At 39.5% G+C, this 13,282-nt stretch overlaps 1 protein-coding gene across 1 annotated transcript in view; it reads left to right on the forward strand.

The window, feature by feature from the left end:
• Nucleotides 1-13,282, forward strand: part of LOC132563656 (dual serine/threonine and tyrosine protein kinase-like) — a 48,470-nt gene that overhangs the window by 10,632 nt on the left and 24,556 nt on the right. The window contains exon 4 of the mRNA XM_060228394.1: nucleotides 8,865-9,017. Within this exon, the coding sequence (XP_060084377.1) occupies nucleotides 8,865-9,017 (153 nt within the window). The remainder of the gene's footprint in view (nucleotides 1-8,864; nucleotides 9,018-13,282) is intronic.

Genomic DNA, 13,282 nt, shown 5'->3' on the forward strand with positions numbered 1-13,282 from the left:
TGTCGGAACTAAGACAGAGTCGGGAAGGTCCAAACGAACTGTTGTAGATATAGTGTATAGTCTAGTGTAGATACTTGTAAAAATTGTGGTATTATGTGCATAATGTAAATATATATTGTAAAAAGTGTATATCGGTGTTCGTCTCTTTTCTTGTTTGTATGGCAATATACTCGTCCCGTTATAACTTGGTGGCAACGGTGGGATGCCAATATTGCAATATACATTCATGAAATGAGACTTTATTATGAGGAAATGACAGTCCTGTAATTTAGCTGATTTCTTTGTTTTAATATTTGGTGTAATCAGGTATCTAACTTGCTTTACAAAAGCTAAAGATTTTTGTCTTCAACCACAACCAAGCAATAATTATCACACATTTGGGTTGATTATCTATGATACACATATTTTTAGTGATTCAAATATGTCAGGCATTCAGGACTTAATGATCTTAGTCAAAGATGCAGGTCTGGCAGGTCAGGATCTCCTTGATTTTGTGAGTCGTATCCAGGCTGAAGAGCGGGAGGAGAGACGTAGGCTGCGAGAGGAGGAACAAGCGAGCAGAGATCATGAGCTGCGGAAGTTAGAGCAAGAGAAAGAACTGACTCATGCAAAACGAGCAGCTGCGGAGAAGGAGGCTCAGTTACGCTTCGAACTAGAAAAGGAAAGTGAAGCTAAGGCCTTAAGAGATCATGCCAGGAGACTGGAAATTCTGGAAATGGAACAGAAAGAACCAGCGAAGGTGTAAGTAGAGCATGGACTACACCATTCCACGCGGGGACCGAAGCTACCGCCTTTTGATGAAGCGACTGACAGTGTAGACTCCTATCTACAGCGTTTTGAGCGTTATGTGACTACTCAACAGTGGAGTAAAGAACACGAGTGGGCTGCAAACCTCAGCGTGTTACTTAAAGGACGAGCTTTGGATGTATTTTCTCGCCTACCCATAGAGGAATCCATGAGGTATGACATCTTGAAATCAGCTCTACTAAGAAGATTCGAGATGACTGAAGACGGCTTCAGGAAACGCTTCAGAAGCGGAAGGCCGGAAGCAGGAGAAACGTGTTCACAATTTGGTGTAAGACTAGAGAGCTACTTTGTCAAATGGTTAGACACGTCAGGAACGGAGAAGACGTTCAACCATCTGAAAGATTTAATGGTTCGTGATCAGTTTTTGCAGTCATGTGGAAGTGACCTGATGCTATTTCTTAAGGAACGTGCTCCGACGTCGTTGGCCAGTATGACAAAGCTTGAGGATCAATATGCCGAAGCTAGAGGTAATCCACTGAACTTAATGAAGCAGAGGAACCAAGGAGGGAAGAATTCGGCGAGCCATCAGAATAAGGGGTCCTCAGATTCATCTAGAATCTCGTCAGGGAAAACGGCGCAAGACGATGCGAAGCATAAGTATTCTAGCAGACAGTGCTACAACTGTAAGAGTACAGATCATTTGATGAACAAGTGTTCACATCCTCGAAAGAAGTCGGGAAATACGGCGGCGGCTGTCTCAGACGAACAGAATGGCACCTCTACAAAGATCTCGAGACAACATACCAAGGATAAGTTTAGGAATAAGGGAAACAAGGAAAGGAAAGTATCAGACGATGACAGCTCTTGTTCTAGTTTACTATCAAGTGAAGACGAGTCTGATGATTCCAGTAAAATTGGTAACTTGAGTCTTTCTTGTGGTGAACCTAAGAAGAGGATGCCAACAGTTGATGGATTGGTCGGAAGAAGGCGTGTAACTGTACTAAGGGACTCTGGGAGTGACATTGTGGTTTTGAAGAGATCATTAGCGTCTGATGAGCAAATGACTGGAAACATGAAGTCGTGTACAACGGTCGATGGTAGAACTTTGCGTTTACCTACAGCTTTAGTCATTGTGGATACTCCATATTATGTTGGACAGGTGGAGGCGACATTGATGGACACGCCAGTGTATGACCTTATCATTGGGAACATTGACGGTGTAAGACCTCCAGATAATCCAGATGGGGAATGGAAGTGTGCTGGAGTGAGCAATGCAGTAGAAACTAGAGCTCAGAAGCAATTGCATCAATGACCATATCGGCAACTAAAAGTTCCTAAAGCGCTGGAAGATGCTCAGCCATCAGATTTGATAGACGCACAACAGAGTGATATGGATTTATCCAGTATCAGAGAGATGGTCAAACAAGGCGACGTAAAGGAGAGACGAGATGGTGGGAGATCAAGGTTCTAAACATACCATGGTTTGATCTATCGTGAATATCAGAGCCCAGGAGTAGAGAATGGAAGGACGTTCAAGCAATTGATAGTGCCAAAGAAGTAACGAGAAACAGTCCTTCGTTTAGCACATGATTCGATGATGTAGGGTCATCTTGGGGCTAAGAGAACTGGAGAACGACTCTTGATGGAATTTTACTGGCCCGGTGTCAACGCAGACGTCACAAGGTATTGCAGGTCCTGCGATGCGTGCCAACGAACATTTCTGAAAGATCATGTTGCGAAAGTACCTCTTGGAACAATGCCATTGATAGATGTGCCATTTCAGAGAGTTGCAATTGATATTGTAGGACCTCTCCAGCCACCTACGGATCGTGGAAATCGATATATCCTAACCATCGTCGATTATGCCACTAGATATCCAGAGGCTGTTGCGCTCAGAGGATTAGAAACGGAACGCGTTGCGAAAAGCTCTTGTTGACGTCTATAGTGGAGTTGGTATTCCTAGAGAAGTATTGACTGACCAGGGCAGTCAATTTACTTCAGATGTGATGAGAGAAGTAAGTCGGCTCCTCTCGATATGCCAGCTCACGACCACACCTTACCATCCCATGTGCAATGGTCTTGTGGAAAAGTTCAATGGGACACTAAAACAGATGCTCAAACGGATGTGTACAGAACGACCGAAAGATTGGGATAAATACATAAACGCCCTGTTGTTCGCATATTGTGAGGTTCGTCAAGAGAGTTTAGGTTTTTCCCCTTTTGAGCTCCTATATGGAAGAACAGTTCGTGGTCCAATGAGGATCCTCCGGGAGCTGTGGACAAAAAATGTTCAGGATCCAGACGTCAAGACGACGTATCAGTACGTGATCGATCTCAAAGAACGGATGGAGGAAACATGCAAGCTTGCTCAGGAGCAATTGAAATCGGCGAAACGCCGACAAGCAAAGTACTACAATAAGAAGGCTTGTAACCGTGTCATAGAAGCGGGACAGAAAGTTCTTGTTTTACTGCCAACGAAAAGGAATAAATTGCTCATGCAATGGCGCGGACCTTACAACATCGAGGAGAGAAAAGGATCGATGGATTATGTCGTCAACATCGATGGGAAAAGCAAAACACTTCATGCCAATCTTCTTAGACGATATGTGGAGCATGAAAGCACCTCAAGTGCACTTATGGAGACAGAAGCTGGAGTCCTATCAATTGTTTGCACAACTGTGGTAGAGGAAGAGGCAGAAAGGGACTTTGAAGGTGACATGTGTACCTCGAGGATTGAAACAGTTCCGAACCTGGTTAGAACTGAGTCCGTCCGTGATGTGGCCGTTTCCGAAATGCTCGACGAAAATCAGGAACAGGAAATCAACGACTTACTGAAGGGGTTCAGTGATGTCCTAACAGATGTACCAGGGAAAACTAACCTCGTAGAGCATGTCATTAAAACGACAACAGATGATCCAGTTAGGGCAAAGTCTTACCCCATTCCATTCCAAATAAAGGAAACCATCAAAGATGAAATGGAGAAGATGTTGAAGATGGGTGTCATAGAACCCTCTGATTCACCCTACTCTGCCCCTGTCGTCATCGTAAGGAAGAAAGACGGTAGCAACAGATTCTGCATCGACTATCGGCAAATCAACCGGATAACTGTATTTGATTCGGAACCGATGCCTAATATTGATGATATCTTTTCTAGACTTGCTGGACATCAGCTGTTCTCCCGACTTGACCTCAGCAAAGGGTATTGGCAGGTGCCGATGGAAGCGTCGTCAAAACGAAAGACAGCCTTTACAACTCCTGTTGGGTTATTCCAGTTCACAATGATGCCCTTTGGTCTGGTCAACGCCCCTGCCACATTTTGTCAATTGATGAGAATACTTCTCAAGGGAATGTCAAACATAGAAAGTTTCCTCGATGATATATTGATATATACGCACACATGGGAGCAGCATGTCGTGGTTCTTCGAGATCTCTTCGAGAGGCTTAGGAAGTCGGGAATCTCGGCAAGACCAACCAAATGTGCACTTGGATACAGAAGTCTGGAGTGTTTGGGTCATATGGTGGGAAATCAACGATTACTTCTGAACCCAGACAAGGTAAACGCCATTATTGAAGCTAAACGTCCAGAGACCAAAACTCAGATGAGGTCTTTTCTTGGACTGGCAGGATTTTACCGGAAGTTCATCGCCAACTTCGCGGCAATATCAGCTCCTCTTACTGATTTGACAAAGAAGGAGGGAGCCGCAGGAAATTGCGTTCAACACATTGAAAAAGGCGTTGTCTAGCGAACCGATTTTGAAACTTCCTGATCTTGAGGCTGAATTTACACTCCGAACGGACGCGTCAGACTATGGGTTGGGTGCTGTATTGCTCCAGAAAGAAAATGAAATTTCATTTCCCATCGCGTATGCCAGCCGGAAACTGAAACGAGCGGAACAAACGTATGCTGTCGTAGAAAAGGAATGCCTCACTGTAGTTTGGGGAATCGGAAAGTTCGAGCGGTATCTCTACGGAAGACCATTTGTACTTGAGACGGATCATCAACCTCTTGTCTATTTGAACAAGATGAAGGGAACAAGCTCCCGATTGATGAGATGGACACTCCTCCTGCAGCCATTCAGATTTACAATCCGAGCTATACCGGGAAAGGATAATGTTGGTGCTGACTGTCTAAGTCGACTTTGAATTATAGTCAGATATTCCAACATGGAAAGCTATGGATCCAGTACTGAAGACCTTGCCTAGTTTAAAAAAAAATGGTTTATAGAAAAACATTCTTTTTTTTTCTTTTGTGGGGGCATATGTAACAAGGCCTTCAGTTCAGAATGTAATTATGCATGTATATAAGTTTTTTAAGTTTACCGCCATTCATTAACTTCAAATAACGCACCTGCGTGCGTGATCAGCCGAGATTTAACCAGAGGCGGACATATTTGACAATAGCGGGTGCATGTTTTCTTACAAGAACGCAAAAGACTGCTTGCGGTGAGTTTCTACTCATATATAAGATATTTTATGTTGTACCGTTCTTTATTGTAACCGTAACTAAGCTGCACACACTGTAAATATCAAATTGTGCCTTGTAATGCGTTCTATATGAGGCGTACAGGTGTGTTATTGTTTACATACAGGTGTGACATTGTTTACGTTCAGGTGTGCTACTGTTTAAAACTGTTGATAAATAGTTATTTGATAACCAATTGATTATGATAAGTAATCTGGATTTAGTACATTGTAGATTAGGGAATTTAGAGCATTCGTTTGTGAAATTCACGTGTATATATATTTCACCCCGCTGGAAGGTTTAAATATTAAGGTTGCTTGACTGGTGTTTTTGTGGAAATATTTTCAAAGTTTAATTTCAATTATTATTACATTCTTGGGTTGAAACAGTGTCTTCTTAATATTATTCATAAGGAAATGTGCTAAATTTAGGCATTTTAAGTGATTTGGGTACAATTTTGTCTGTTGTAGTTTGAACCTAGCACATACCCACCCGTTCGTAAATTCCCCTCTCATCACTACTTTGGTGGTTACGCTCATGAACCCCACTGTTGGGAGCTGCATTATTCTTTGTGGATGTAGTTTCACTGCTATTGGTGGATCGTGGAACTGATAACGTCATTATGTGACATTGTAACTTTTCCTTTGTGGAAGTGTCTATGCTTTGGATCCTCTGTGGATGAACTGAAACTCATGAGTGTGTGGACCTGTGTGGATACATAGGTGGACTGTACCTGTGGGACTGTCGGAACTAAGACAGAGTCAGGAATGTCCAAACGAACTGTTGTAGATATAGTGTATAGTCTAGTGTAGATACTTGTAAAAATTGTGGTATTATGTGCATAATGTAAATATATATTGTAAAAAGTGTATATCGGTGTTCGTCTCTTTTCTTGTTTGTATGGCAATATACTCGTCCCGTTACACATAGTCTACATTTGGGGGATGTAGGAGAGTGTGTCAAATACACTACATAGTCTACATTTGGGGGATGTAGGAGAGTGTGTCAAATACACTACACAGTCTACATTTGGGGGATGTAGGAGAGTGTGTCAAATACACTACATAGTGTGTATTTGGGGAGATGTTGGAGAGAGTGTCAAATACACTACATAGTGTGTATTTGGGGGAGGGGGATGTAGGAGAGTGTATCAAATGCACTACATAGTCTGTATTTGGGGAGATGTTGGAGAGAGTGTCAAATACACTACATTGTCTATATTTGGGAGATGTAGGAGAGTGTGTCAAATACACTACATAGTCTACATTTGGGAGATGTATGAGAGTGTATCAAATACACTACATAGTCTACATTGATTATTTGTTGACAAAGATTTTGAACTGAGTGATTTGTTGAGAACAAGTTTATTTTTTTAAGATTGGAATATTCTAATGCCTGCAGTAACTGGTGATACAGAATTTCTATAATATTCCTTCATTTAGATTTATTTGAAGCAGAAATTCTTCTTTAATATGATGTACATAGAAATGAAGCATGACATCACTGCTCTGTCAGCAGATATGCGTTATAATGATAAGTTGTACAAACATACTTTACACTATAAAAAGGCAGACTCCAGTCAGGCTTGATGTTTCCTTTTATGTTATAAGGTTAAGTATCGTTTTTAACAGTCAAGGTTATGTGTAGGAGTATAGTTTAAGGTAAACAAGTAGAGACTGTAATGATGATGATAAACCACACACTTTTAAGTACTAGGTATATCATGTTAACAGTTAACATAATAGAATGATATGATATGAAAAGTATATTTGTACTTGTGGTGAAGGTCAGACTTGGATTGTAAGCTGGTATTATAGGATGTACATGATATGGTCAAGGTTGAGGACAGCAATAGTGATATGTTACTAAGTAATGATCAACAGTCACTGATGTGACACACTGATAGTCTCTTCACATATTGCTGAGTCACCTGATGCTGTTAAATTGAAGGGGCAAATACATTCCCTTTCTATCTATGTATAGGGTTAAAAAATGTTCCCTTTTCAGCTGTCTACATGTGATGAAAGCACCTTTTTCTGACTTTCTACAGGACTGAAAAATGTCCTCTACATGGTTGTGAAATGTTTCCATTTTAGGTTTCTATAGGGCTTGAACCTCTTTCTGACTTCCTACAGGACTGAAAAAATTGCTCTTTAAAGCTACACTGTGTCTATTCAATGTTGAACAGATGTCCCTTTCGTGGCTCTCTACAGGGACTGAAATTACAGCATCCCGTTAGCGATGGGGTGTTTAGCTATGAGGTCCTTTTCTTATTTTTACTCCCCCACCTCCCCCATCCCCAACCCCCTCTTAATTCAATACAAATATTTTTTTAAAATTGATAAAGTGTGAGGAAAAATATAAATAACTTACTTAATTGAAAGACTGAATTATTGAAAAAATTAATGGATATTATTTGTATACTTTATTTGCTGTGCTTTATGTACACTATGTCAATCAGTTTAAATGCCAGCAATAAACCCCTTTCATGGAGTTGTACGTAGATTTTGTGTTGGCCCTATAAACTGACCCCTATGTTAGAGTCATAGATTTTGTGTTGTCCTTATAAACTGACCCCTTCTTAGAGTCATAGATTTTGTGTTGGCCCTATAAACTGAACCCTTCTTAGAGTCATAGATTTTGTGTTGGCCCTATAAACTGAACCCTTCTTAGAGTCATAGATTTTGTGTTGGCCCTATAAACTGAACCCTTCTTAGAGTCATAGATTTTGTGAACCCGTCTTAGAGTCATAGATTTTGGGTTGGCCCTATAAACTGAACCCTTCTTAGAGTCATAGATTTTGTGTTGGCCCTATAAACTGAACCCTTCTTAGAGTCATAGATTTTGTGTTGGCCCTATAAACTGAACCCTTCTTAGAGTCATAAATTTTGTGAACCCGTCTTAGAGTCATAGATTTTGGGTTGGCCCTATAAACTGAACCCTTCTTAGAGTCATAGATTTTGTGAACCCGTCTTAGAGTCATAGATTTTGGGTTGGCCCTATAAACTGAACCCTTCTTAGAGTCATAGATTTTGTGAACCCGTCTTAGAGTCATAGATTTTGGGTTGGCCCTATAAACTGAACCCTTCTTAGAGTCATAGATTTTGTGAACCCGTCTTAGAGTCATAGATTTTGGGTTGGCCCTATAAACTGAACCCTTCTTAGAGTCATAGATTTTGTGAATCCGTCTTAGAGTCATAGATTTTGGGTTGGCCCTATAAACTGAACCCTTCTTAGAGTCATAGATTTTGTGAATCCGTCTTAGAGTCATAGATTTTGGGTTGGCCCTATAAACTGAACCCTTCTTAGAGTCATAGATTTTGTGAATCCATCTTAGAGTCATAGATTTTGGGTTGGCCTTATAAACTGAACCCTTCTTAGAGTCATAGATTTTGGGTTGGCCTTATAAACTGAACCCTTCTTAGAGTCATAGATTTTGTGAATCCGTCTTAGAGTCATAGATTTTGGGTTGGCCTTATAAACTGAACCCTTCTTAGAGTCATAGATTTTGTGTTGACCCTTTAAACTGACCCCTTCGTTAAGTCATAGGTTTTGCTTCACAAGTATGATCTAGAATAAATGTCGGTGAAGGATTGAACATCAATAAATGGCCAAGCAGATTTGAACCATTGTTTTATTGAATATTATTTTACAGGTGTGGACTTTGACGAGCAGGGTGTGATATTAACCACCAAGGGCCTTAAGATATGTACTTACCAGATACAAGAACTAGTGCTGGGTGCCCTTAATCAGGCCATCGCTGGAAATCTAGTCCGATCAGTGGATGTGCTTCGTGATACTTACACAGGTAGTTATTGATGTATATGTGTTGTATAATAACCAAATTTGATACTGTTGTTTTTTATGTATTAATTCCTAAATGATTTCATAAAAACCATAAAAAATATGAAAAAAAGGAAGGAATTATTTAGTAAGATAAGGATGTCTCTGGTGAGGCAGGGTTTGTTGGTAGCTATCTCTGTGAACACCATACTGAAGGCCTGAATCACACTAGCACAAGACTAACTACATTTTCACTCGGCTTCCTGAGATACTTGTCCTTAGTAGGACAACAACCCAGATATTAATTTGTGTTGAAATTTCTCTCCTAATATTTAGAGGTCAATCTAACATGTGAAATCCAATTTTGTTTGATAAATTATGAGCTGATGTCCCTGAAAAAGTTCGCTTTTATGTTGAATCTGCATTAAGCCAAATAAAACTTGAAGTTGTCATAGTGGAAAAACTCATCGCAAGACAATATTTTATTTGTTGGTAATTTTATTGAGGAATGATAACTGAGGATGGGCTTATTACTAGACATGGTTTAATATTGAAGGACTATTTTAATTTGTGACTATTGATCACATTTTGGGAAGAAAATTTCTTAATTTGGAGAGAAATTATTTTGGGGAGGAATTTAGCGATATTATGAAATATATCAAATTGGGAATGTGACCTTGATTATTAGTGAAACCTAAAGGATATATCCTGTTTACTGATAAACATAATTGTCCTACACAATGATCCAGCTAGTGAACTTTATCCTGAATGCATTGTATTTGATGTCTGTAGGAAGCTTGTTGATTTACAGGCCAGTGGGTAGTTATGAGATTGTAAACAGTACACTGACAGATGATATACAGTGTGACCTTCAACATTTTGACTGTATTGTTAATTGCATGGCCCATTGTTAATTTGACATTCCATAGGTTTCAGAGTTTTGGAAAAAGAACTCTCACATTGATCAAATTTGAGGATTTACCTGTTCAGGGCAAGAGATGAAAATATATCTTTGACTTGAAACTTTCAACAGCAACACAGAATATGCAACTGAGTGGGACTATCAAATGGATGGTTTACTTCCCAAGTCATTTCCTAGGGTTAGAGAGGCTATGTAGGTGTTTGTTACGGCAGAGGTAGTCAGAACGAGAGGCTATGTAGGTGTTTGTTACGGCAGAGGTAGTCAGAACGAGAGGCTATGTAGGTGTTTGTTACGGCAGAGGTAGTCAGAACGAGAGGCTATGTAGGTGTTTGTTACGGCAGAGGTAGTCAGAACGAGAGGCTATGTAGGTGTTTGTTACGGCAGAGGTAGTCAGAACGAGAGGCTGTGTAGGTGTTTGTTACGGCAGAGGTAGTCAGAACGAGAGGCTGTGTAGGTGTTTGTTACGGCAGAGGTAGTCAGAACGAGAGGCTGTGTAGGTGTTTGTTACGGCAGAGGTAGTCAGAACGAGAGGCTGTGTAGGTGTTTGTTAAGGCAGAGGTAGTCAGAACGAGAGGCTGTGTAGGTGTTTGTTACGGCAGAGGTAGTCAGAACGAGAGGCTGTGTAGGTGTTTGTTAAGGCAGAGGTAGTCAGAACGAGAGGCTGTGTAGGTGTTTGTTACGGCAGAGGTAGTCAGAACGAGAGGCTGTGTAGGTGTTTGTTACGACAGAGGTAGTCAGAACGAGAGGCTGTGTAGGTGTTTGTTACGGCAGAGGTAGTCAGAACGAGAGGCTGTGTAGGTGTTTGTTACGGCAGAGGTAGTCAGAACGAGAGGCTGTGTAGGTGTTTGTTAAGGCAGAGGTAGTCAGAACGAGAGGCTGTGTAGGTGTTGGTTAAGGCAGAGGTAGTCAGAACGAGAGGCTGTGTAGGTGTTTGTTAAGGCAGAGGTAGTCAGAACGAGAGGCTGTGTAGGTGTTTGTGTGTTGAGAACTTGTATCCTGTTATGATGGATTGTAGATAAATAGACAGGTGATAGTGTGATGGTGTTTCTTGTATAGAAAGCTACATGACACTAATTTTCCATTAATATTCTCAGAGTGTTGTCATCCTAGTGTTACATATAAACACATAGAGAGGTTATCCACCTGAAATCCTCACAATGTATATTTTATGTTTATGTAGATATTCTATAGTAAAACTGGCGATGCAAAACTTTTGTTCCATAACACTGATCAGAGAGACCTTTCATAGACTGCTGTTCCCAATAGCCAGAGATCAAGCGTTCAGCTTCATAACAAACATCTTCCACAGACAAGTTCTCAATAGACAGAAATCCTTCATAGACAGGTTCCCAATATAGAGAAATCCCGTATAGACAAGTTCTCAATAGACATAAAAGCCTTTATAGACAGGTTCTCAATAGACAGAAAGCCTTTATAGACAAGTTCTCAATAGACAGAAATCCTTTATAGAGAGGTTCTCAATACACAGAAAGCCTTTATAGACAAGTTCTCAATAGACAGAAATCCTTTAAAGACAGATATTCACAATAGACAGGAATTCTTTATAGAAAGGTTCACAATAGACAAATCCTTTATAGACAGGTTCCCAATATAGAGAAATCCTGTATAGACAAGTTCTCAATAGACATAAAAGCCTTTATAGACAGATTCTCAATAAACAGAAATCCTTTATAGAGAGGTTCTCAATACACAGAAATCCTGTATAGACAAGTTCTCAATAGACATAAAAGCCTTTATAGACAGGTTCTCAATAGATAGAAAGCCTTTATAGAGAGGTTCTCAGTACACATAAAAGCCTTTGAAGAAAGCTTCTCAATATAGAGAAATCCTTTATAAAAAGGTTCTCAATAGACATCCTGTATAGTAAGGTTCTCAATAGACAGAAAGCCTTTATAGACAGGTTCTCAATAGACAGAAAGCCTTTATAGACAAGTTTTAAATAGACAGAAATCCTTCATAGAGAGGTTCTCAATACACAGAAAGCCTTTATAGACAAGTTCTCAATAGACAGAAATCCTTTAAAGACAGATATTCACAATAGACAGGAATTCTTTATAGAAAGGTTCACAATAGACAGAAATCCTTTATAGACAGGTTCCCAATATAGAGAAATCCTGTATAGACAAGTTCTCAATAGACATAAAAGCCTTTATAGACAGGTTCTCAATAGACAGAAAGCCTTTATAGGGAGGTTCTCAATACACATAAAAGCCTTTGTAGAAAGCTTCTCAATATAGAGAAATCCTTTATAAAAAGGTTCTCAATAGACATCCTGTATAGTAAGGTTCTCAATAGACAGAAAGCCTTTATAGAGGGGTTCTCAATACACATAAAAGCCTTTGTAGAAAGCTTCTCAATATAGAGAAATCCTTTATAAACAGGTTCTCAATAGACATCCTGTATAGTAAGGTTCACAATAGACAGAAATCCTTTATAGACAGGTTCCCAATATAGAGAAATCCTGTATAGACAAGTTCTCAATAGACATAAAAGCCTTTATAGACAGGTTCTCAATAGACAGAAAGCCTTTATAGGGAGGTTCTCAATACACATAAAAGCCTTTGTAGAAAGCTTCTCAATATAGAGAAATCCTTTATAAAAAGGTTCTCAATAGACATCCTGTATAGTAAGGTTCTCAATAGACAGAAAGCCTTTATAGGGGGGTTCTCAATACACATAAAAGCCTTTGTAGAAAGCTTCTCAATATAGAGAAATCCTTTATAAACAGGTTCTCAATAGACATCCTGTATAGTAAGGTTCTCAATAGACAGAAAGCCTTTATAGAGGGGTTCTCAATACACATAAAAGTCTTTGTAGAAAGCTTCTCAATATAGAGAAATCCTTTATAAACAGGTTCTCAATAGACATCCTGTATAGTAAGGTTCTCAATAGACAGAAAGCCTTTATAGAGGGGTTCTCAATACACATAAAAGCCTTTGTAGAAAGCTTCTCAATATAGAGAAATCCTTTATAAACAGGTTCTCAATAGACATCCTGTATAGTAAGGTTCTCAATAGACAGAAATCCTCTATGGACAGAGGTTCTGTATTGGGTCACATATTTGTTTTACAATAATCAATATGACTTGGTGGACAAGTTATTCCAGTCAAACTTGCAGTCTTATTCAGAGTTTTGTCAGCTGTAGAGATTTCTACTCCCTCCCACTTCTAATTTGACAAGCATTGAATTCATTATTATTCATGACACGCTTATTCTTTTATTACATTGCATGAAATGTTTTTCACTAATTGTGATGTTTTTAATAGATAGATTCTTAAATTTGGAATAGTGTTAAAAATTGGGATGTAATATTCAATAAAACAAATAAAGTGTAAATACTACTGAAC

This window comes from Ylistrum balloti, unplaced genomic scaffold (genome assembly GCF_031769215.1).
Source record: "Ylistrum balloti isolate Yb309-2 unplaced genomic scaffold, AGI_CSIRO_Ybal_v1 Utg371810, whole genome shotgun sequence".
Taxonomy (NCBI): Eukaryota; Metazoa; Mollusca; class Bivalvia; order Pectinida; family Pectinidae; genus Ylistrum; species Ylistrum balloti.